At 41.4% G+C, this 26,781-nt stretch overlaps 4 protein-coding genes across 10 annotated transcripts in view; 1 reads left to right on the top strand and 3 right to left on the bottom strand.

Moving 5' to 3' along the window:
• Positions 1-26,781, bottom strand: part of LOC126556023 (eukaryotic translation initiation factor 2D) — a 526,420-nt gene that overhangs the window by 46,580 nt on the left and 453,059 nt on the right. The gene's annotated exons all lie outside the window — the stretch shown is intronic.
• LOC126556469 (small integral membrane protein 20-like) overlaps positions 1-26,781 on the bottom strand; it is a 389,536-nt gene that overhangs the window by 65,989 nt on the left and 296,766 nt on the right. The gene's annotated exons all lie outside the window — the stretch shown is intronic.
• Positions 1-26,781, top strand: part of LOC126556308 (peroxiredoxin-6-like) — a 270,155-nt gene that overhangs the window by 64,357 nt on the left and 179,017 nt on the right. The gene's annotated exons all lie outside the window — the stretch shown is intronic.
• The window catches only part of LOC126556103 (uncharacterized), a 61,410-nt gene that overhangs the window by 15,703 nt on the left and 18,926 nt on the right, over positions 1-26,781 (bottom strand). For 3 of the 6 annotated variants that reach the window (XM_050211311.1, XM_050211313.1, XM_050211312.1), the window contains exon 1: positions 17,957-18,175. The exons of 1 other annotated variant lie outside the window; for it this stretch is intronic. In XM_050211311.1, coding sequence (XP_050067268.1) covers positions 17,957-18,146 — 190 coding nt within the window. In that variant the 5' untranslated portion in view covers positions 18,147-18,175. Of the gene's footprint in view, positions 1-17,956; positions 18,176-22,205; positions 22,245-26,781 lie in introns of those variants that run through there. 2 more of the 6 variants (XM_050211307.1, XM_050211308.1) reach the window with 1 other exon arrangement.

Here is a 26,781-nt window from a genome sequence, read left to right as displayed (position 1 = left end):
TTTGGATGTATCTTTATGGTGCAATGAAATAAAAATATCCGATTTATATTTAAATTTCCTTCCAGAGGGTTTGATATAGAAATTGGTTTAAATAACCCTTAAACTTGAAGTTGAGGCCTACACGCTTTACAAAAAAAAAACAATATTATGTTAAATCCAAAATTTTAATATTTTGTACAATTGTACAAATATCGTAATTTTGATGAAAATGTCTCGACATCACGCGAGGACTTGTGCCAGAATGATAGGTTTCCTTGTCTTCTCTTCAATCTGCCACTGGAGAGGAGTAAGTAAGCTGATGACATACTAGATAGATCATCTGGTTGATGCTTAAGCGGAAACTTGTTAAAGGATCAAGCGGCTTAAGTCCAAGGGAAGCAGATTAACACGTTAACTACCCAGCTGATTTTTGTTTTCATGCCACCAACGACACGTCGGTGCAAATTAGCATTCCTTTCATTTGATTCGGACGAAAAGAACGTTTAGGGAAACCATCTCAGGCAATCTATAGATAGCCTTTTGTAACCCATATCAAATACATACTGACAAGAAAGGAAGAAGAATGATTTTATGCAGGCATCAATTAAATGATGCATTGTAAGTAATGGGTGGTAAGAGCGGTCCAGAGAATAAACGGGAACGGCGATGGATTTCACTTGACAGGAGCCTGACACAAACCCTTTTTCATCGCTGCACTATAATGAAGACTGACTGTCCTGCTAATGATTGGCCAAGACCTCTCGAGGTTGTACTAAAACTAAAGAAGAAGTAAATCGTATGTCATAGTTGTCGAAAATATCATCTATCAAAGGATAACACAGCTGCAAAGATAACATTGATACCCTAGCACTCACATGCATCTCTGATACATAGCCTAGGTCCTAAACTGATGAAAAAATCGATGGCTCCATTTTTTTTAATTCACAAAATAGCCGTATTGCTATTGGCCGCATATTTGTGGAAGGACAATCGAGGAGTTCTAGAGCTGTACGATAACCCCATTGTTGTGCATATAATTGGACTCGCAAACCTTCAGTGAGCTGGTCATGTCATGAGAATGTAACGAACTACTCAGGCCATAAGATCGTTTTAGATCAATGAAATGAACAGAGGACTACAATGTCATGATCTTACTATACCTTCCATGAACATGAAAGCTGAAAATAATATGAATTAATTGTGTTGTCAAGGACCTCCCGAGGTTTTCGAGTCAAAAAAATGGCCTCTTGTTGTTGGAGATCAGTTGTTTTATGAACATAAACTTTGTACTCAGTTCGCTCAGAAAATCATCAGGAATCTGAAGAGGTAAATTGAAACCAGTGCAATTCGCTTTAGGCGGACAATGGAGGTTGCCACGATAGTCGTCTATGTCACTCAACATACGCACTCCGATTTCGCTTAACAATGAATGTTACTGTGACGTCGCCATTTTATTTTTCAAAGAAGCACAGATCGAGGTCTATGTCTAAACTCATTTCATGATTGTCGGTAACCTTAAAAATGGGTGTTTTGCGTTTTCATAACGTCATACAATGTGAAATGGATATTCCTGATTGCATGTCTACAGTTCAAGCTAGTTTTTGAAGAAAACTTCTGGATTGGAGTTGTGCTCGCTACATCCTGTGTCTTTAATTTTGATTAGCATATCAGAAATATTTACTTTACAGATTGTAAACTATGCTATAGATTATAAAACAATAATAAACGAAAATCATTGTCAAAATCGACAACAAATGAATCCTTAAAAGCACTTTAAATTACCCACTCGTGTCATTTTCCAGTGAGTAAGCGCATAGTGACCGTGAAATAGAATTCATCACTGAATCATTCATAATGCGATCGATCGATTCTTCGACTCCCTCATACGCGCTTGATGGTAGGTTTCAATAACTGCTGAAGGTGGTCAGAGGGAAAAATATAAACGATAAGACTACTTTGAAAGCGGAAAAAAATATTACACGCTTTGTTCTCATGGCCAACATTCTTTTGTTGTTGTTTCGATAATTAACCCGTTCGTCTAAGTTCCTCGTGGAAGGCCCGTCAATACAGTTGCCCGATTGTTCGTACAGTTTAAACCAATGCTTGGATGGTTCTTTTATATTTTTTAATGATTTTCCCGGCGAACAGCTCATTTATGAAACAGAGTTGTCATCGGCCAGGAAGCAGCGGAAGCGGTCGGTTGGTGTTCGAAGTTGTCTAACAAATTTAGCTGATATCATCTCATCGCCGAGGGACGGGATCGATGTTTGGCTGTGTTAAAATATTCTTCCACACCGGTTGGAATGCTACCAAAAACACCGAGGGAGGTAATGTGTATACCACCGCTGCTGGGAGAAGAACAAATTCGGCCGTGCTGGAAAATAAAAAATTGGCCTTCCTCGCTCTTTGAACGTTGTGCGCAAGCATCATACTGCCGACAAAATTGTGTCAAGCGAAAAACACGATCGTTTCGGTACTAGCAAAACGACAGCCGCTGTCGGAACGGCATGACGCTGTGGGTGTAGTGTCGACTGTGATGACGTACGTGTTTACACACTCCATGACACCGTGTACTTGACGACAGGTGGCGTATTCTATGCCAGTGTTGTCGATGTCATGCCACCCAACGTACGCTTCAGATTACGCTTGCTGATCTATTTGGAATAGTGATAAAAAAGTTCTGTAATTTGTCTATGTGTGAGAAAAATATGCCCCTAATTGATAACGATAAAGTCCTGGATTTTTTATTGCTACCGGCTGTAGTCGGTTCGATCGCAACGAAATGAATCAGTCGTATGTTTTAAAATAAGTGAAACGTTTACGTTATTTATCTTACAACCACATTCATCCAGCGCAATCACGCAGCTGGTGACAAATTATGACACTCAGATCATCAAATAGTAGCCTGACCCCTGTCCAAAGATGTCACCATATTCTACGGACGGCAAACATTTCGTCACAGGCGATCAGCGGCCGCACCGCGAGAAGCTTCATCTTCTCTCGCGACTTTCTATCCTTCCAAATGCTGTAGAAAAGGCTAGCCCTGAGTTTGAGCTGTCAGACTGAGATTTATTGTGACAACTGAAGGGTGACAATCGTTTGTTGCGCCAGACTGTAATTGTGTATGTGTGCAGGTGGAGGTGAAGCCGCTCAGCACGATAGAGTAATCTTGGCGTTAGATTGTGGTTTTGTTGGGTTTTGTGCGAAATCCAAACTGAAACATCACACGTTCGACGCGGCAAGACGTGCGGATTCCGTATTTCGGATGGGTCGTAAAGTGATTAGGCTGAAACTTTTGACATTCAAACATCCATTTCGGCACTGATTGCTAACGAGCGGAAAAGATATATTATTCCGCTTTGATGCTAGTGAACAAGGATGATGGGTAGTGGGTCAGCGCGAAGTAAGAGGAGGCATACTTTTCTTCGTTTCATTTGCAGGACACAAATGCAACCTGAGTTTGAGATATGGTGCGAATTATGCATGAATCAGACCTTTCCGACAAAGGTTAATCATCAAGCAACAATATCCGCACTATCAAAACAGTAATTTATCAACGTTACGGTTTAATACTCTGTTCAGTATGGTTTGGATTGTAAACAAATCCAAGTTTAGTTTTAAATGTCATAACATGTGTCACATGAACGTTTACATTACTATTATTTTGCTACAGTGAGCAATTTATTTTGCGATTAAAAAAACATTCATCTCTCGCCTGTTGTCGTATTGGAAAGCTTAACTAAACAAACATTATTTAAAATTAATAAGCAATTCGCGTAGAATTCGTGAGATACTGGTATATTTTATTACTGATATTTACCAGCAAATAATCAGTTTGCTATCGTATAATTTATTATATTTTCATTACAATCGAACCTGCTTCAAGCTCGTCAAGCGTCAAAAGACGCTGTTAAGATCAGTTTTACGATAAGTTCTGATGATTTTACACATTAGATTAGAATGCATTGTTGTGTATATTTTTTTTTTGTTTGGCACTACACGGCTTTGGCCAGTTATTTATGATATTTTTGAACGAAGTTACCCGTAGCTGGAGCTTAACTAACTTTCCATACTTAAAGATGGTCTGGATCGAAAACGATAAAGGCAATATAAACTAACCTTGCTAGCAACTCTAGCATAGACTCAACACAAAATGATTGATGAAATGGTGCATAAAGACGGACTCCTAAAGCAAAACTTAGAGGGTTTTTTTAATTTCCTGGAAGACTATTTGCCTGGCTGTATTACCATTTATTAGGTTTTAAATAAAAATCTAATCATCATTAATCCTTTTCTTCTCAATACTTATTCTCGGTATTAGCCGAATTACATCTACCTGTGTGTATGAGCTGCCTAACGAGAGTAAGGAGCTGTCCTGTGGTACTAGTTGTGGTGCAGGCGACAGCGGCGCCGGTCTTCCAACGGCAGGACTGGGGCACAAGACTCATCATAGCCGTTCCCCCGTAGTGAGGACTGACAATCCAACTACGTGGTATCATCATCAAGTATAGTATGCCATTATATGGCAGGCGTGACCTGTAAGGTCGTTAAGCCAAGAAGAAGTGTGTACGAGTCGACAACGACTTGTCTTTTTTTCTAGAATTCTAATAGACTGTGTGTATCATATCAACACGTGTAATGTTGTTACCATGTTTAGATTTGGTTTTGTTTTATTGAATTTTTTTTAAATAACTCTTCTTCTTTTTTTCTTCATGGTTTAACGACCTCTTAGGTCATACCGGCCATCGAAATGGCTTTCTAGACTGCCGATACCACGTAGTTGGTTAGTCAGTCCTCACTACGGGGGGACGGTCCCCGATGGGATTTGAACCCCGGTCCTGCCGTTTGAAGACCGGCGCCGCTGACGCCTACTCCAATGGGGCGTCCCTTTTAAGTACTATTCTAAATAAATAACTACTATTCTTAAATTATGACTGAGTTTATGACCGTCTTTCCTTACATTCCCCTACCTGACTTTAATCTGATGACTTGAACAAATGTCCTTTTCCGGTAAAACTTTTTGTAGTTAAACATTAAGATATACATTGTCCTGCAATCTGTATTTGATTTTTATTTCAATACTGTAAATTTATAGTCTAGTCTTTGAGTCTCTGTCTCTGAGTCTATGTAATACTGTGTCCAAAAAGTAAGGCAACATTGGATGTCAAATTTCGCGCACCAAAGGACGTTGGTGCGCGAACGTTGTTTTTTTTTTTCGTTTGTCAATATGTTTGTTTTTGCCAGTTCTGCCACAACATCAAACCTAGGCTAGGAGTGACAATTTGTTTTCGGAGCTGCGCCAAGTGTTTTTGTCCATATTGACCATGTCCAAGTTTGTGGAGCAGCGCGCATGTATCAAATTTTGTTTGCAATGAAATAAGCGCTGCGGAAACATTGCGGATGTTACGAAAAGGCTTCGGGGAAGAATCTATGTCGAAGAAAAATATGTACAAATGGTACAGTAATTTCAAGAATGGCCGTGAGAAGGTCGAAGACGAGGACAGTCCGGAGAGACCATCCACCAGGACCGACGAAGCCCACATCGTCCAAATCAAGTATTTGGTGGTCAGCAATTGTCGGTTGACGATACGAGACCTTTTGGAAAGTGTTGGGATTTCCAAAGCCTCGGTCAACACTATCCTGAAGGATGTTTTGGGGTTGAAACGGGTGAGGTCTCGCCTGGTGTCGAAATGCCTGAACCTGCTCGAAAAACGGGATCGCGTCGAAGTCTGCAAAACGATGCTGGCAGACTACGCTGGAAAGCTGAAATCGATTATAACTGGCGACGAAACGTGGATTTACGCATACGAACCAGAAGCAACGGACCAGTTCAGCAAGTACCGTTCCCCGAACGAGTCGAGGCCCAAGAAGTCGCACCGAAGCCGGTCGAAAATCAAGGTGATGCTGACGGTATTCTTTGATTGCCGTGGGGTGGTTCACAAGGACTTTCTTCCGAAGGGCCAAACGGTGAACAAAGAGTACTATTTAAGCGTAATGCGGCGGTTGCGGACCTCCATGCGGCGAAAACGGCCGAATTTGTGGAAAAACAACAGCTGGTTTTTACACCACCATATTGATCCGCAACCTCCGTATTCACCAGATTTGGTACCAGTCGACTACTGGCTGTTCAGCATGCTAAAACGGCCACTTCGAGGACACCGTTTTGACACTATCGAGGAGATAGAAACCGCAGCGACAGCGGAACTAAAGGACATCCCAGCATCCGCGTTTTCCACCTGTTTCGAGGAGTGGGAAAAGAGGTGAAAGAAGCGAATTGCATCGGAAGGGGATTACTTCGAAGGTGATGACCTTCACTTGGCCTAATAAAAAAACCATTTAGGAAAAAAACGTCACTTAATAGTCACTTAATTTTTCGGACACAGTTTCGGTACATTTATAAAACATTTATTAGAAAAAAAAACATAAAAAACCTTAAATTCTAGTTTACAATTTACAGAAAACAAAAACTGGAGATGAGAATCAACTACAAAGGTTACAATGAACATTTAAGGACTTCTAAATCAATCACAGCATTGTTGTTTCCAACAATGTGGATGATGTAGTTAGCAAACAAACGTAGGATTGGGATCCGCTTACTTTTACTAACATTTGTTAGGACAGGTAAGCGGAGGGATTGGAATGAGGGAGTAAGGGAGGGCTCGACGTTTTGGATAGCTTGCATCAGAATACTCCAGGCTGTGGACACTCTGGAACACAAAGCAAATTTGTGTTCAACTGTATCCACCTGGGAGCACTCTGCGCAAGCTGAGGATCCACGATTCATCCTGTAAAATAGCTCTCCGTGAGCTATTTTATTGTGTGCCAGCAAGTACAACACTGATCTCTGTTTGGAAGACAGCCGTTGCGAACCGATGTTGCTCCACACTAGTCGCCAGTTTACGGTTGGAGATTCCTGCTCGACCTTTGTGTCGGGAAGCCTCTCAACTAACATCCGACGAATCGCTAGGGCGGTGATCTTATTTGTTTTGGTTGGTATGTATGCTAGCTGCATGACAACCTTTCTGAGGCACGGGTAAGTTGTTGGAACAGAGTTGATGTTCGGCGGGTTTCCCGCGTACAAAATTTGCTGGCCACCGACTCGCAGATAGTCCTGTTCTGCGACATACCTGCTGGTCAGCAGCGCCTGGGTGTTGATGGCCGGAATATGCAGATTAAGCCCTCCACGGTTGCGGGGTAAGGCTAAATGTAAGAGAGGTACACGAATGCCTCCAGATCCTTGCCAAAGGAATGACCCAATCGTCAGTGAGACCTTTGCTATGTCAATGGCTCTGGTGCCACATACAGATGCCACGTACCATAGCTTAGGCAGAAGAAACCCATTTAATAGGGCTATCTTCTGCATAAGGTTCAAGTCTCTCATACGGTGAAGCCAGACCAAACGCCGGAATTGGTTGATCACGATGTCCCAGTTGTGTCCCACCGCTTCACGAACGTTGTTGGTGAAGAGAATGCCGAGAATTCGCAACCTTTCCACAGTCCTCAGCCAAGGAATAGTGATGGTGTTGTTAACCGTGACATGTCCAACATCGAGTGCTTCGGTTTTTCTTACGTTGAGTGTGGCACCGGAACATAAACCGAAAGCGTCAATGGCCGCTCTGATCCGCTCGATTTTTTCGGGAGAGGTAGTCACCACGGAGATATCGTCAGCATATGCGTTAACCAAATCGTCTTGGCCGCAACATATACCTTCTAATCTCGTGATGAGGGGTTGTATGTATAGGATAAATAGGTGCATGGAAAGCGGATCACCTTGACGTACAGAGCGTCGTATGGGCAAGGGAGAGGAGAGGGTTCCATTGATAAGGATGCGGGACGTTGACTGCTCACCAATCCTCCGCAGAAGTCCCACTAACTTAGGATTGAACCCCAACGAAAGCATGTTGTTGAAGAGAAAACTTCTATCGACGCGATCAAATGCATGCGAAAGATCGAATGAGATAAGCTTACCACACTTGCGTTTCCTCTGCAAATCAATCACCCGCTCCTTAACAGAGAGAACAGCTTGAAAAATGTTGCGTGGTTTATTGCAACATTTTTGCACTGACGAGATTATCTCCCACTTCCCGACAATTAAGTCGAGACGATGTTTGACAATTCTAGACAGGAGCTTATAATCTGCATTAAGGAGGGATATAGGACGAAATGCAGACATGGTTAGCCCACCTCCTCGCTTTCTCACGAGCACTATGACCCCGTCAACGAAACTTGTAGGAATCTTTCCATCAAGCGCCTCATTCAGAATTAACCCAAATTCGCGACTGATAATGTCAAATGCGCGAAGGTAAAATTCTGTGGGTATTCCATCCGGGCCAGGGGACCTCCGTGAAGCCGAACGTTTGATTGCATCAAGGATCTCACCGGAGGTAATCTCCTTCATGCAATCATTGTTTGTCTCACATTCCTGGGAAATGACGCGTGTGCATGTAAATGTGCGGTCTGTATTTGTTGTGTGTGTATCGTCTGTTGTGTACAATGATTTAAAGAACCCCTCAACATGAACATTTATCGTGTCCGGATCAGTCAAGAACGATCCATCAGCAACCTCCACCTTATCGATCACTGTTCGTCTCCTTCTTTCCTCCCCCAGCTGAAAGGTTGACATGCTTTCGCCAAATATGCGTGTCTCATTTATGCGTGTGAAGTCCTCCGAGAAGCGTTTCTGAAGGAAAAGCATCTTCCCTTTTATACGATTAATATTCACCAGCTCAGAAGAGTCGGTGAGATATCGCTCGTATGAGGACTTCAATCCTCTATAAAGAAGTTCGTGATGCATGCGGAAACTTCGGTAACGTTCATTCGTTTTCCAACGGAAAAATGATTTGATTTTAGGCTTCGCGAACTCCACCCACCATTGAATCCACGAGCCGTAGTTTCTACGTTGTCTGGTCCAAAAATTCCACTTTACTCCGAACTCTTCTAAATTTTGGCTGTTCAAGATGTGAGGCCTGAGTTGCCAATAACCTTTGCTTCGCATGCCACTGGGTGGAGTCGGCAGGCAGAGACGGACTGTGAGAGCCTTGTGATCCGAAAAGGACAAGACATGCATACTGGTCGTCCTCAACTGTGTTTTCAGTGACGAAGAAACATAACAACGATCGATGCGTGATCCAGAACCACTTGTGACATAGGAAAACTCAACCACGTTCCCTCGTAGAACCTCCCAGCTGTCACACATACCCATGTTATTTACTACGTTTCGGAGAGAATGACTAAAGTTTCTCGCTCCCGTCACGTCCTTTGACTCCAACACGCTGTTGAAGTCGCCTGCGAGAATGACATGTTGACATGCATTTCGTAGGTAGAACGATATCGTTCGCTCGAAAAACTCCTCCCTCTCCCCTCTACGCTGACTCCCAGAAGGAGCGTAAACATTGCACAGGGTGGCAGTGTTCTCAAGCCGAAGGCAAATTAGACGCGAATCTAAACTGCGTTCGACGTGAGAGAATTTTAAATGATCTCGGAGAGCGATCGCTGTACCCCTCCCCGCGACGTCAACATTAGTAATGACACTAAATCCGGGGATCGTCAGATCCGGAATACATACTTCTTGCAAAAATACGATATCCAGCTCCACCGTCCTGATAAAAGTTCTGAGGGCCTCAAGCTTTGTCGTGTTAGAAATTGCATTAATGTTAATAGTAGCAAAATTGTAGCTACTACTAACATTATCACTTACCGATTTGGAATCCATCACGACAAGACATCTATTGTGGTGTGTAAGTGGGCCTTTTTGGAGGGCGACCAGGCTTACGCCTTGTCTCACTCGCTTGGCTGTGTGTGGAAGAACACGAGGCATCACTCTCGTTCTCTGTCTCCGCATTTTGCTTGCGTTTTACACCAAGCACTTCATCGTTGGAGTGTGAGGAATTGGGGCGGGAGAGGAAATCGAGCGGAGCTTTGAAAACAGCTTCCTTCTCTGTTGGTTGGGGGATGGACTGACACGGCCATCCGTTAATCGCCGCATGAGCAGAAGCAGGAACGATTGCAGCGGCAGGAACGATAGCAGCGGTTAGCACGGCAGTAGCTTCTTCCTTCGATGCTACTTTCTCTTTCGTGTTCTGCTGTGTGTCTGCTTCGGGCGTCACTCGGCTTATCGGCACGATAAGCCTTTGACCGATTTTCGATGTGGATGCTGCAACACGCTTTGTATCCACATCTTTCGCGTCGGACGTCACAAGAGTAGAGTATTTTGGTTTACTCTTCGTCTTCTTGTTGCTGACGACAGTAGACGGTGCCTGAACAACAGCAGGTGGTGTAGGTGCTGTGCGTAAGGCATTCGCATATGATGCCTTTTGCGCCGGTGCCTTATCTTGGGACAGGGTTTCCCTAAAGCGGCATTGCCGACTTTGCACACAATTAAGCCCGTGATGTACGGGTTCTTGGCAGCTTCGGCAAGTTTGTCGCTGCCCCGGGTAGGATACGCTGGTCACTTCATCGCACAGCGTGATGTAAGATTTTATCGGGTTGGTAATTTTCATCCGAACGTTTCGAACTCCAGATGCAACCCCTGCAAATCGTGTTGACGGTGCCCATACTTCTCTGGTGATCGACAACACCTCTCCATACACAGACAATGCTGCCTTCACATCACTGTCTGGTACTCCAGGGGGCAAATCACGGATTTTCACGATCGTCGTGTTGTCTTCCATGGCAATATTTACAGGGAACTTTTTCCCCTCGTGCGTCAGGAAGTGCTTCCCAGCGTGTTCATTCACTAGAGCTTGGGCTTCCTCAAGTGTGTGCATCGTGACATAAACAATGCCCTTCACACTGTTCATCTGCACCAAGGATACTTTTTCCACTCCAATCTTCAAAGTATCCACCATGAAGTCAATGGTTTCATTCTGGGTAGGCTTTATCGGAATGTTCGAATAATCGACACGGAAGGTTCTCTTGTCGTATCGTGAATAATTTTTGTCACTCATCGCGAGGCTTGCAGAACAATAACAATATGCGTGTTGACACTTTGGGGTCTGCAAGCGAACTAAACCGCAGCGACAGCGGAATTAAAGGACATCCCAGCATCCGCGTTTTCCACCTGTTTCGAGGAGTGGGAAAAGAGGTGAAAGAAGCGAATTGCATCGGAAGGGGATTACTTCGAAGGTGATGACCTTCACTTGGCCTAATAAAAAAACCATTTAGGAAAAAAAAACGTCACTTAATAGTCACTTAATTTTTCGGACACAGTTTTGGTACATTCGCCTCCCTACTGTATACAAAAATTGGTTTATACTAGTACAAAACCATAGTGCATTTGTCTTATCTATTATTTAAAATTCTTGCGATTTTTTTTTTGCAAGAAGGACGGCCTTAAACTATTGGGATTATGGTCATTAAAGTTTTGTCGGTTCATAGGATTGTCGGTGTCTTGTTGGCTGGTGGCTCGGAGTGAAAGAAAGTGAAGAAAATATGTATAAGTCAAATATGTATATGCATAATGAAGATAACGTTCCAAACTTCATTGTAAACTTTAAAAAAATTGAGAATAATAATAATAGCCACATGCATCACTTTGTAATCCGTTTTATCACAAATTTTCCACTCTTAAGACTCGTTTTTCCCTTTTTCGCTATCATTTCTTCGCTAAATTTTATGGTCTTTAGCGGTCGCCAAAATCTAGAAAACGAGGTAAATTGTCACAAAAGCACAATCGCTAGTTGGATTCTTTTTATTCAATTTCATTCCATTCCATTCTACTGCTACGAATCTTTCAGTTAACTGCAATGAATGGAAACGATAATTCCATTGTTAAATTTTAATGAAGCGTTCGAGCAATGACTTGGTAAAAAAAATGTCTTCCAACCATCCGATGAGTTGAAAAAGGAAGCATTACTTTACATTGCTGTTTCCATTTTCCTAGTACACGTAGCTATAAAAGTGACTTAACCAGGAACGGATCGTTGAGCAGTAATTTCAGTCAATGGCAAATTATGTCAACGACAGCTTTTTTAAATGTGCAACAGCCCACGACATTGGAATAGATTAGTGATAGGTTTTATCATCGACGGAACGGAGCGGTTTGATCGTGTTGTACCGCAGCTCTAACCGCAGTGAAAATGACAGCTGTCATCGGTAGTAGTGGTCGTTGATGACTGCCTAGGTAGCTATTGAGTACATGCGGGGCATCTGCCCATCTTTCCAAACCCTTAATTTCGAATTCCCTTCATCTGTTTTAGACCAATGAAAGCGTGAATGCTGCGTGGAAAACAAAACAGAAAGACCGCACTTGCCTTACTCTCTTTCAGCAATCGAATGCGGCAGACAGGCGATGGTCGTGATTGACAGGTGATACAGGAGCGCGCAAAATCGTGACGGGACACCGCTCGGCATGATTTGACAGGATATACACAAACACCCGTTGCGGTGTATTTGTAGAGCCCTTACCTTTTAGTCGATACCCAATCCACATGTGGAATATTTTCTGACAAAAAGTTTATGTAGCTTCTTTGTGTGTCTGGTTAGATAGGTTATGTAAAAACCGTATCCAAGTCTGTTTTCCTTCACTGGCGCAATGCTGAGGCGTAGCACCAGGCCACCGAAAAATAATCCTCTTAGTAAAATGGTTTCTTTAGCAGAAGTGCAAGGTTTCTGGTCGGTGAAAATTATGGCAAGATGAAGCCGACCGACGCACCGGAAGCCAAAGTTACGAAAAAGCTCCAAGCTCCAAATGTGCCTAGAAAGCGTAGCAGCGCTGTACTGCGGTGCCAAAAATGTTGCTTCTACTCTCTACTATGGGTGGGAACCCTTTACAAAATGATGAAAGTTTCGTTCACCGAGTGTGAATGATAAACGGGCTCTATCGTTCCTTTTTTTTGTTGTTGTTGCTCACAACTCACCCAAACGCATGCACCATGGGAAGAAGCCTAAGAAAAGTCTTGCTTTTTGTGGCACCAATGTGCGAGAGTGGTTATAATAGCACGCGGAGGGAAGAATACCGCTTCGGATGCGGTGTTTGCGTTTAATAATCATTCTTACGAATAAAATAACAAACAAAGTTTTGCGGGAGTCATTTCGGCGAAGGCAGCGACATAAACACGCCAGCGTAATAGCAAAGACAGAGAAGAGCAAAGTGTCGGAAAAAGGCAAAACGCAAAGATGCTGCTACCTCTGGCGTCGAAACGGCTAACAGTTTTTCTCACCGCTCGTATGCGAATGCGTTTGTGTTGTTGTTTTTGGGAGATTTTATGTTTTTTGGTTGTCTTTTTGCTTCGCGCACTAGCCGCTCGCTATCGTTCCCCTGCAAAAGTGTAGGAACATTTGCTGTCTTCGGTGATGTCTTTGAGGTGGATTTCTCCCAACGAAAGTTCTTTACCGCACAGGATAATCACCGAAAAGATAGGCGCAAAAACGAAGAGAGCGAAATCACATGCCTGCATGTAACACTTAGTTTCGCACTTGACTTTGGACATCCTTGGGCAACGGAGGACGGTTGAGAAGATGTTCGGCTCTTTAACGAACTCGAACGGTGCAGGGACTCATTTAGGCAGGAACGAATTCTGCACGTGACAGCTACTGTAGGCAGGCAACCGCTGTCACGAATGTCCGCTACCGGCGCTTATCAACGAGACATGATGGAGGTCTTGTTGATTTTCCCGCCTGCAACTGTTTTTTTTTTTTCGTTTTTGGTGCTTCAACAACACGATGGCGTTAAAGCATCGGGAACACAACGCTCCTGGTTAGAAGGTTTTGCTAGCTGACAAATTTTAACCGTCACCAGAAGACACCACTGGAGCTTCCGTCGCCAACAGGCAGATTGTCCAAATACAATGAACGTAAATTTATCCACCCGTTCAACGGCTCGCAACGAACCGTAAGTACCTAGGTACTTATGAGGATTTTACGCGTTTGTGATAAGAATCCTACCGTAAGGAACTTCGGAGACGTGACGTTAGAGCTTTTTTTTTGCTTAGATTTCATGAAGAAGCGAAGTTTTTTGCGCCTGTTTTGTCGCGCATGAAGTCTGTCAAGAAGACGACCCACAAGTTGCCATTTATGGTTCATTGATTGGGGGCGTAGTAGGAAGTGGGTGGTTGTTCCTACGGGAGCCATACCTTTGCTGAGGTGAACATGGGAGGAAAAGTTTTCAACCTTTATCCACCTTAACCATAATGCCGGGTTAAAGAAAGTCTCCTTTTCGATGCCGGTGGTATGCAAGAGAGTTTGAAACGAGACTTTTTGTGCGATGTTTATTGAATTCTAGCAAGTAATTGATTTGAGGCTTTGTAGATGTAAGAAAATCAATTGCTTTTCAAATGGTGGTGCAATGAAGCTCAGACGTTTTAACAACACTTAATAAAACTAGTTTAGCAGTAGAATAACGTTAGTGGAGTTTAATAACTTTTTTGTTTGTCCGCAATGTATGACCTGTAATGTATGTCTTCCTTGAGTTTATGTTTGTATATTGTTTAGAAATTTTATGTTGGTGTGAAAATCCTTGTCTTGTTTTGAGTCGGTATGGAATTACTGAATTACTAATTTAATTAAATTAATCTTAGTGTATAGAAAGTGGTGCTCTATCTATATGCATGAATAGAAAATAGTTTATGGGCTGGTTTTAACGGTACCATTCTGAAGACATGAACGGATTATCAAAGTCTGGTGAGTCTAATTCGTTGAACAATAGCGAAATCATTGAACAACTTGTAAACGTTATCATTGTAGCAACTTAAAAATATGGACCTGGATGCCATCTGCACATCTTTTCCGTGAATTTCGTGGTTTTGAACAATTCGTTAATTTTGAACAAAGTACACATCAGATGGGAAGTTCCAGCAGCTAATCTGACAATGGCACCAGTATTAACTCGGAAGGAACAGGATTCCAAACCAAATCAGGTCACACGTATTAAGGTATGTCCAGTAAGCGAGTAGTCGGTAGGTATGTTGTTTTTGTTGATGATTTAAAAAGGTTTTGGACTCCTCCAGAGTCATTTTTGGTGATCACTGATAGTAATATGAAAGGTAGTGGAAGAAAGAAGAAAGAGAGGAATGATTGGGTGGAATAGTTTGAGATTTTGAATTATTGACGTGTTTAACGACTCCGAAATTACAGTCACCATGATTTCATCACTAAATCTCTGCATTATTATTATTTTGATTTTCTGAACTTGAAATTCACTAGCTTGAAATTTAATTTACTACAACTTAATTCCTCTATTTTATAATATAGATTTTATCATCTACACGGCAGGTTCGGGATTAAAATCCCATCAGGACCGTTCCCCCGTAAGGAGCTCTGACCGTTCAAGTACGTGGCCCTGGCACTTAAACCAAGAAAAAGAAGATCATATCCAAATCTCTCACACGACTTAACGAATGGGTGCAATATGGAGAAAGCAACATGTTACGACATAAAGTCATCCAATCGTCCATTACTCCATGAATAGAATTCCACTAAATAAAAATTATAAAAAAAATCGATCAAGATTTATGTGAAGCCAAGACCAAGTGTTTGGTTTGGTAAATAAATGGAAACTGAACCTGGCTTGTAGGGAAGGTTTTTTTTTCCATTTTCTAAAGATCCCTTTTTTTAGCGTGAGAAAATTTTCCCCGACACAACGTCGTTTGGCGTTAATGACTTGCAAATTGTTTCCGGTGGCCGTTTCATTTCACAGTCTCCCACCCATGTACCAATCTGATTCAACGACCGAGCGTCCAAGCTGCTACGAATAATTCCTATCCTTCCAATCCCCGGACCAATCAAGCTCAATCGATGCAGACGTGGTGGGGTAATTTTTATGAATGATTGAAATTAAAAATAGAGTATATAAAATATGGTCACCACCTTGCGAAAAAAAAGGGAAGCAAAAACACACTCTCAAACGGTCGTCTAACATAGCTCGTTTCGTTCAACGATCTAACCTACTTTCGTTGTAATGGTGAGCGATTATTCATGTTACTCTATTTTTTCTTATCGCGCTGCTTTCGATTTTCGTCCACTGCTTGTGAAGAGCGTACTGTTTTATGTGTTTAACCAAGCAAGGTTCTCGCAAGCGACGGAGATTTTTTTTTTTCAACAAACCGCATACGACTGTATGCTATCGTTGGGAAGGAAATATAATGCTAATTCAGAAGCGTCTGTTTACATAACCTAGAAAATGAGAGTAGAAATCTATCGGTGTGGCAGTAAAGTTGTCTGGTTGTGCTTCAACCAGACAACTTTGGACCGGGCAAAATCCGTTTCTACCTTCCGGCACTCCCACGCAAGCATTTCTCGACTCTCCCCACACAACAAACGGACAGTGTCATGAACTTGACACAAGCGGAAATGTGATTCTTCTTCTCCTGCCGATAATAAACTCAATCACCATACTGTGATGTGAAGGATATGGGGCGACCTGGTAAAGGAATAACCAAAAAAAAAAAAACTGCGATTTTAACCATAACACAGGTTAAAAGGGTAAAACTGTTTGGAGTAGGGAATATCGGGCGCGTCGATTGACGGTTGTGAAAAAGATTACATGTCCCGCATGACAGCAAGGATGTTGTGGTTTGCGAACGGGAAATGGTTTACGATTTCCATAGACGGTGCAGGAAAAAAAACTAGAGCGAAACCGTACCAGCTGCGAACAGATGTTTCATTTCCAATGGGAAATGTGTTGAATTTCGCTTCAACCGAAAGACTTTCCTTTTTTTTTGTTCGATCGCCAATAATTCTGGGTGTTGATGTTGTGCAGGTGTGACTTTACATGAGTAAGGTCTGACATCAAATGACGGTCTCACGAATCAGTAGGTTACAGTTGCTGATCGTTTTAGTATCACAAAGACGAACAGATTCGACCAACATTTTTTTTTGTAATTATAATTTTGTTTAAAATTTACCGTTTAACAAGGAAATCGATAGTAATTAAAGTATAGTTCAAATAAAAGTCTTCTATAACGAATTATACCGATCCTCCCTTGAGCTAATTACATTCGCCGATGAATGTGTGTTTGTGGGTGTGAAAATGATGGAAGAACGAATGAAAGGAAAATAGAAATTAAACAGAAAAAACTGCCATCAAGCTCTGATAGAAACAAAACCCAAGAGTGCGTAGAACAGCAACAGGGGAGTGACATGAGGGAGGTGACAAAAAAACGCAAATTTCACGCGAGATTGCGCTTCTGTGAGTGTTTTTGATTCGGGCATGTGTGTGTGGGTTTTTTTTTCGTTCATTTTGCTATTGCTTCGATTTTTCGTTTTGACAAAATGCCAGAGAGAGCGCACAAAATTACATTTATTTTTAAAAGTCACATGGGAAAAAAAGGGAAGACAGGTTGGTGGGTGATAAATGGAAAGAAAATATGGGAACGGAGTCAGTATCGTGAAAACACGGTGAATCGGAGGAAAGGAAAGGAAGGATCGTACGATGGGAAGCAGAGGAAAATCCAATAGCGTCAATGGTGACAAACGGATTTGGATTCGATGTTCGATTTTAATCGTGTACAGACAGGAGCATAATTTTAGTCGGATGAAAAGTATACCCTGCCCAGAGTTCTTTGCTTCTGCTACTCGATTCGCTGCTCGAGTGGGACAGCCGAATAGCCGCAAAAGAGGAGTTGGAAGGTGCAGGAAGTTAAATCGATCGATTGGCCCGGGCGCAAATAAATCCTCCGGGGGACGATCTATGCAGAAAAATTAATAAGCATGTGGTTTAGATTTCTTAATGAACATGTACATACGACCAGCTTCAAACTTATTTATATCCGAGCTGATTTTGTAGCTGAATTCCAAGATGACAGTTCGAATTGCAATTAGATAGATATTGAAACAAATATGATCGAAGTGATGAAATTTGATGAAAATTCTATTTTTCTCTGCAAATCCGATATCCATTCGACGGTATTGGAATTGGAATAACACAAGATTTGGGATATTGAGGAAGGGTTCATGGTGGGAACAAGGATATGTGTGTTGATTTTTTTTTGTTTTGAACTATCTCTAGGCAAAAAACAATAACCATCATAGCAATAGCAACCTTCATTGTCCTGCTTGACGTGGGCCGGCGAGAAGAAAATGTGCGTTCGGTAATGGTACTCGTCCGAACCAGCTCCACCGTAGCTATCACGCGTTTTTCGTTGATGCCGGCCGGTCATCTTACTTTTGGATCCACCGCCACCCGCACGTCCGCCGCCTTCACGCATGTTTTTCCGGAACATCAAATTCATTTTCGCTGCGAGCTGTGTTTGCTCCGGTGCTCCAGAATATACTTCAATACAGGCTGTATGGGCACTTCAAGATTGTAGACAGATAATGCTCTATCTTTCCTCTTTAGTTATCTGATTGGATACAATACTCAGTGCTTGCCAACTGTTACGCCTCACAACGTTGTTCACAGACTGACGTCGATCGCAGCTTTAAAGATCCGTAACAAGTACGATTAGCGCTTCTTGCACAAGAGTAAATGGCACAAGCGGGCGCCATAGACAGTAGAATACGGCAGCAAAAGCGAGACACTACATCACTTATCACAACAACAAAAAACCGTGAACACAAAAGCGAAACAAATAAAATCTAAATCTGTGTTTTCACATAAAGGTCAGCCCTTTTGCAACTACATTCGTGCATCGATGGGAAAGACGTCAGCAAAGATCCACAGACACAAGTGGTTAAGCAATGCCCGTCTGCTCGAGAAAGGCCACGAACGCGTCGCGTAAGGTCAAGTCACTAATAATCGGATGCGAGACGCACGCGAGCAAAACACAAGACAGAAGAAAAACACCGTGTGTGTGTGTGATCTGGTCTCCGATCCGACCCGTACGCAAACACGATCTCTACTGACTGGGATGCAAGCAGAGATCGAGAGATTGGCCGATCCAAGTTGGTTGGTTTTTCGGTGGTGGCGAGAATATTGCTCCGTTTTCTCCTGATCTCCGTTTTTCCCGATAAGTTTAGTTGGTAGAAATTATGTACGAGTGGGTGGCATGGCAAAAGAGCACTCATCACGAACTCGTACGATTAGAGAAGTATATATAGGAAATAAATGATCATATGCTTTGTACTTTATGATGCAGTTATGATTGAATTAATTTTTTTTTAATTTTTTATGTTTTTTAACATGATTTTTACGAATACGAATGTTTATAATTTCAATTATTTTTTGCTTAAAAGGGTGACAAAAATAAAACAAGCGTTTGCGGATCCTTCATAAATTAAACTACAGCATGTTTGATCGATTTCATTCTAAAACGGAACATTCGTCTAAATATAATTTTGTCCAAATTGTACGTCCCTCCGTGCCTAGTGTTTGTGACCCCCACCGTAGTAAATAAAAATTACAAATGTTCCCAACACACCAACACACGTATTTTTAGAGTAAAATGTGAAAACCCCACCACCGGCCATCCAGACCGCGTGGCACATAAAATCACACCTCACTTTTCTTTCACCGCAGCACGCCCATCACGGTTTGCTTGGCAGTCTTAGCAAGACAGGTAGCTTAAAATACAGTGTACGGCACGACATTTGCAGATACGGTCTATTGGGAGAGGGAGAAAGATGGAGTGAGAGAGAGGCACAGTGACACGACGTTTAGAAGCCACTTACAGTGCATTAATAGTAAAGCAGTTCATATTTAGTTTAAATGGTACAGCAGGGAAGATCAACCACCATGCTTGAATCATCCCGCCAGTGAAGGGGATTTTGCCGTAGAGAGTATATACGAAATTAGAAATCCGTTTCCTATAAATAGCCAGGAACGGGGCATGAAGAGCGGAATGTTTTGGTCGGATGTTTGTTTGTGATGGAAATTAGATCCGACAACCCTTTTTCACTCGCCTCGCGTAAAGCGTCTGTCGTACAAGTTCGTCCGTACAGCAAACTGCAAACCGGTAGGCACGGTTCGTTGGTCAGCACGAGTGTAATCGGAAGCAGGTCCGGAAACTGTTCACCTTTCATGTTCTGGAGCAGTGCTCGCGTGGTGAAGTACATTGCCCGGAACAGCTGGAACAATATTACGCGATGTTTGGATGATTAGTCATTCGATGTCAAAGCGAAATACCGCTGGGAAATATTGGCCAAGCATGTGGATTAATTTCTAGCGGTTCTGTGGGAGTTTCTAATTTGAGAAGATGATTAAAATTCTAGAGAATAGTCTGTTCTTATTCTCGTGGGAATGTGATGCTATTACGGAAAATGAAATTGCCATTCAAGCTCCCAAGAGGATTCGGGAATTGATATCCGATGTAAGTGTGGAATCGTGCTTTCATCAAGTTTTTGCTTGCAATAAATAATATTTTTCGCTTATACCCTTGGACACACCATGTTAGAAAAAAGGAAACAAAATTAACAAAAAACCGATCAACCGGTTCATTTACTAAGGCGAGACATTTTAGGTAGAAAACTCAGCAGAGCAGAGCACAACTTTTCAAAGTTCAAATGTACTAATAGAGTTGGGAAAAGCTAAAACGATACGAAACTGGTTCGTTTTTGTAAATATTCTTTTATTAGAGAAGCGAAGCATATGCTTCAAAATTGAAGTAATTCAGTGTCTCAGCTGTTTACACACCACGAGCGCGTTAAAGAACATGAAAATACTGTATAGTGTTCTTTCTCAGTGCACTCTCAGATCGAGTGTCCTAAAAAAAGAGTACTACAAGCGAAGCATAAACCTGCTGGAACCATGCCAGATTGGTTGCCAGACTGCTGTAATCAACAATTTGTTCTGTAATGTAATTTCCTTGTCCTCGCATTACTTCTATCCTCTTTTACCCTTTCACCCTACTCCAAACAATCAACTATAACCATCTTAAACAGATTCCGGCGAAGACTTATACGGTTTCCAGCACATATGAATTCTAATCACATTTGTGCGGGGAGATGAAACTGTTGAGCTAATCGAATCGATGGTAATTGTGCATGCATTTCGAGAACTGTCTCTTCTAAGGTGTCGAATCATAGATTAATCTTTCCGGTACGTCACTCTCGGATCGTTCATTCAAATGAGCACGTTTTAATGTGCTGTATCGGTGAGCATGCTTAACACTAGTGGAGCAATTCTACCGGCAACTGAGCTCACGCTCACGAATGATAGCATGATGCTGCTTCTCATTACAGGTCGGTTCACGCGTCAGTCGAAGCGAACAAGTTAAAGAAGCTAAAAAAGAACTTAAGAATTCAAGAAAATCCATCTCGCCTAGCCCTCGTCAGACTCGAACATCAATGCCCGAGTTGATGCCAATTAGTATTCACCAGTCGCCCACTAAAGGGAACGAGAGTTGGAGTTGAAATCTGCAAACCGAATCCGAACACCATGGACCCATGAAACGTAATCTAAATATGGAAACCAAGATCCGGTAGGGCAAAGAGTAAGATGTGGAATGATTCGGAAGACAGGCCTTGCCCTTTTACACTAATCAGTGCCTGTTCATTGTTGAGTTTCGGTTCGCAATTTTTGAACAAGATCCGAAGAGCCAACAGTTGGTGGCGATGATTCGGCGTTACTGCTAGTGCTGCTGCCGCTGCCTATGGGAAATCCCAAAGCCCTGGCTGACGTATCAACTCCCACCGTGCAAAAAGGAACCGAACGAAACCCGTGATGTTGCGCTGATCAAAGATGCTTTCCAATATGCTAAATGCAAGCATGCCATCAGAACAAAAGGAGAAGAAATCGATTTTCTGCGGTCGAAAATGCTGAAAAAGATTGTGGCTGTATGTTTGCAAAAAAGTTTTTTTTTAAAGCGGATCGAATTTATATAGCTTGAATCAACAGATTCTTGAGCGTACATTAAACGTTGGGTTTTGAAGTGATAAATGTGTCTGAAACAGATTGCTGATTGTGAATAAATGTTAGTTTTTACAGCATCAATTTAAGTTGAATTTTGTTTACTTTAAAAGATCACAGCAATAATTAAAATGGGCTTTTAGAAACGGATTTTGTTTAATTTCGTCGTCGAAACATAAGGTGTGAAAGTTTGAATATGATCTATAAATACAACAAACAAGATAAATGTAGAACATGTAAAAAACCTAATAGAGCACAAATATAGAACGCTGACGTCATTTCAAGCGAAATGTCAACATGTATTCCCATATGGAAAATGGCAACACTATTTGCGTATTGTTCAACATTTCCTAGGGTAATTAAACTTTCGAAAAGGCAACGTGGCTTAAAATAAATGGCAGATTTAAATGCGGCATGTAACTTCCATCCCCAGCACTATTTCTAGCCCATCGAACGAACACAAAAGAGAAACGAAAGAAAACAACATATTGTAGCTACTTTGTACCTGTTTTCTTGATGTCGCTGACGATAATAAAGCGCTTTCCTAATTATTTTTAATTGAAAGTAATGCAAAGTAGAGAAGAAGGGGTATAGTGTCGTCATCGAGCGTTGAGTTTGAGTCGCGTGGCAACAGATTTGTGTCGTGAATGCAGCCGGGACAGTTGTGATGTGTTTGTGTTTGATAGGTTGAGGAGATAATTAAGCGCATTTCACAATTTGTTTCGTTCGAGCGACAAATTCAATGCCATGTGTGCATGTGTAAAGGTAGATAGATAGAGAGAGAGAGAATCAGAGCGCACAGCGACGAAGCGAGTTGTTGGTAGAGCCATTTCCATCGTGCGGAAGTCGTAAACGAGTGCACAGAGTTTAGGGCACACCATGATCGTGAAATTTTATTGCGTGTACAGTTTGGTAGTTGTTATTGGCAAGCGTGGCGCGCCATGGAATGCAAGCGGTGGCGGTGGAAAGCGGACATCGATTTGATTTTCCGTTCCAGCAGCAGAATTGTGCACGTGTAGAACACATCCGGGAAGCGTTAGCAGTCGAAATAGGGCACAAGCACCAGCAGAAGAAAGAGAGAAAGATAAAACGAGAAAAAGAAGAAATATATAGATTCATTAATTTATTTAGTTTTATTTGATTGGGTCTATGAAATTGACATCTATCGACTGAAAGCAACAATAACGACATACTGTCAAACAGCTACGATTCATTTCAGTGAAGGTCTAGTACAAACTAGAGGCTAAAGCAAAAAACAACGATTGAATTACACTACGACAGAAGAAGGATAACGCAAACTGGATAGACAGTTTATGCAACGATTAACTGTTAACAGATATTGCCATCGAAAAGGGTTACAGAGCAGCACTAACCCTTTCCCAGGCACTATAGAAGATGTCTAGACAACTAGTCTACTAAAGTTTCTCATAATCATGCAGCATTAAAATTTGTCGAGAAGAGTTTTGAGCTTTTTGAACCGCACCGAAGCTACTCTCCTCTGGTTGGTTATTTTGTGCTGTATTTCATCTATTACTCAACCATACATATACACACAACTTCTACGTCAGATAAGTGGCACAGGAACAAACGATAAAAATGTAATGAGCTTCAGCTTGAGCGAGGTCCAACGATCCAAAATTCGAGCACAAAGAACCTTGCCATTGTTGACCGGGTGAGGCGGTAATACTCTACCGTTTTCATTGGCATTACCCCCCCGGGGGCGATCTTGAACTTACAAATTGTTTAGCGCCCCAAGGAACCCCTTTCAAGGCTTTCGTTGTACGAAACATCTCGGCGAGAGAGAAAGAGAGACCGATAAAGAGATAGTGAATGAGTGTGAAACATGTGCCAAGTTTTGTGCAATGAGAAAGTCGGACGGGATAAAATTTTTGGCATAGTTTTATGGTCGGCAATATTATTGTGACGTTGGGTGGTGACAATGGTGGAAAAGAATGGTGGTTCAGAATTACTGGGTACGCTTTCTTTACCGCTCAGTTTCCTGCCACATTTATCATGTTTTAATGCTTTACTGCAGATGATACACAAAACGATTGTTCTCGCTTAGTAATGAACTGGCGTATGGCGTACTTGTTGCCGGGGGAAATCGTTTCGTTCGGTTGCAACAACTATTTGTTTCTACTGGCAGCAAGTCAAAGAGCTTCTCCGTTGAGAGCAGTTAGCGTCACTTCATTAAAATTACTTGGGTTATGGTATGATTGGCGCTGTTTTTAAAATTTACACACACAAAAAGATCAAAGGTGAAACGCAGATGATGAAAAATGAATTGAGATAATAATATAAATTTGTTTGATAAAATAGAGTTATATTTTTCGTCAAGAGAGATGAAAAAGGGTGATTTACCAATGCAGCCATATAACAGTATTCCATAAAATCGAGAGGGAAGAAAGTTAATTTTGGGTATTGTGAATCGGCTAAAATTACGCTTGGCTAAGGCTTCATAGAGTTAACTTGGGACATCACAACCCCGATGAACTAGTAAAGCGTTCGTACGATTGTCGATCTGTTCCGAGTGTTCTAAGGATGATTAGGACACAGTGCAGGATGTAAATTTAAGTGGTGTACCAAGTGAAAATACATCGGAACGCCCCAGTTCTTCACCCCCGGAAGGCTCCCTCAAGAATTCACCAGGCCGCTAATATTGAAAGTGCTGAAAGAGTGTATCATTGTAATATTGCATTTTGATCCAAACTATTTGTTTGCTCTACTGTTCCGCTAGGTGTGACACCTACCGAAATTACCATGTAATTTCGGCCACTGAAAACAATCAGGCGTCTCCATAAAGATAGTTTAGTTTTAAAACTTTCAACATATTTTAATAAATACGTCATGTGTAGCAATGCAAAGTATTGTTTCATTATAAGTTTTTAGACCACTAAATGAAAATTATGACAATACGGCGTAGAGCCGTCATACTAAATTGAGTAATAAATAAAATAAATAAATAAATGAAAAGTACCAGGCGTCTCCATTAATATGAAAATGTTATCCGAAGATGGTAAATCTGGAGTAATCGTTAAATAAATTGCAGATTGTAAATAATTTATACATTTTAGAATACTACCGAAAATGGCACTTTAGTTGTGCAGAAGATATAAACCTCACAGTGTCGTACGGGATTTATTCAACTTTTTATTATGTTGTTGTAGCAGTAGAATAGAAGCTTTATTTCGATTTCTTGAAATTAATCCGTAACTCGGATATGTTTTTCATTCATAATACGATTTTACTACCATTGAAATGCATTCAGAATTTATAATCAATTATGGAAAAAAATTTAGACAATACGGCGGAGATCCGTCATACTGAAATATAAGATGAAATATGTAAATTATTTTGTTTCACACATAAAAAACATCAAAACACAGACGTAAAGACGAACCTGAAAAGTATCTCTGTTTGAGGAATTTTTGTTTTTATGACGATGGGCAGTCTTGCAGTGTAATGTAATTTATGGTCTCTTCCACTCAAGGTCACCAATGGTTTCTAAGCACAGGACAAATTGTTACTCGAAAATTCGACGGTCTAGCTGAGCAATGAATGTAACGAAAATCCGATTATTGTATTTTTATTATTGCTGTGCTCACGTTGTGTGAGAAGAAACTTGAGAAACAAATTAAATTAAAGCACGCAGCCTACAAACACTTCATTAGACCTCCTGGACTAGGGCAGCTGAGAACGATGTAGACTTTTTTATCATTTGAGCGAAAGAGAAAAGTGTTGAAGGAAAGGGAATAAAGCAAAATTATCCATGAAGAGCAAAACATTTTTCTACCTTCTTTCGTGCATCGGTTCACAAAGCAAAAACCGGTAACAAAAGAATTTTTTGTGCATTTATTAGCTGCTGTCCGTTCTTTTTAACGTTCGCAAGTATCTCATCTTTTCATGGGACCTTCGGGTCATGAATTTAGATTCACGATCAAGGTCGGTTGGTACAAAAGCCTACGTTTCATTCCCAAATTGCTTGACGTTGTCATGCCCGGCAAATGGTTCACCGCATCCATGTGCTGAGAAAATCATTAAAACTGATATTTTATGGACGCCCATAAATTGTCGCTCTCCAGAGAAGTGCCGTGAGAACACTGCTAGTTTTGTGTTTGAAAGCAATCCTGTTTTGTTCGTTTCTTTTAGCAATTGATTACTACTCACTTCTGACAAAAAAAAAAAAAAAAAAAAAAAAAAAAAAAAAAAAAAACAAAACAAAACCGAACGAGTACTGATTATTGAAATTTGTACACCTTCACAAAAAAAAACTTCACAGACAATTAAATATTACTACAAAATTTGCATTAATGTGCAGGAGTTGAGATCCTTTAATAGAGAAAAGAACGAAATCGCGAAATTTACAGAAATGAACACGTGGCGCACCCGGCGCAGGATAAAACGATAAAAATATTTATTCGATTATGAATCGACAAATCCGTCCCAAGCGCTACGGTTACGGCCAGCCGGTACAAGGTTATCGGAACTGCTTTTATTCCACCTTGATATTTGTACGCGGAAAATGGTGAGAAGCATCAGGATGACAATTTTTTTTCAGCGTATCGATCCAACATTAACCATTCGGCATTTGGTGCATGTAAGCGAGAGCAAAATGTTGGCAAAAGTTGGTGTTAGACACAAAGAAAGCCTATCTCAACATTTAACATTTAAGCAATTTAGCTAAAATACAAATAAATGGTAATCCATCAGTGTTTAGCACCAACGCAATAGTGTTGGAAACTATTTCGCAAAAAAAAAAACTCTACAATTTGATGCACAGGCACATGACTGCCACACCAGAAAAAGCTGTCCTCCAAAAATCCTCCGGCAAAATGTATTATGCTTCTCTCTCTCTCGGTTGATAGTTTATCGTGCACGAACGCTCTATTGTTTAGTGTTAGAAAAAAAAAGGATTGGAATCAACTTCATCGCTTTTAAGCCGGCTTGAAATGGTAAATTCTTTTGGCGTCTCATTTTTTACGAGCATCCACCATTCCATATTGGATGTCTACCACAGTGTGGGCCAGCGAAACATCGAAGTAAAGTTATTTGTTTCTGTAAAAGTTTTTCATTTGAAGCAT

This window comes from Anopheles maculipalpis, chromosome 2RL (assembly GCF_943734695.1).
Source record: "Anopheles maculipalpis chromosome 2RL, idAnoMacuDA_375_x, whole genome shotgun sequence".
Taxonomy (NCBI): domain Eukaryota; kingdom Metazoa; phylum Arthropoda; class Insecta; order Diptera; family Culicidae; genus Anopheles; species Anopheles maculipalpis.
Note: the sequence above shows the minus strand (reverse complement) of the source record. Positions and strands in the feature narration are given on the sequence as shown.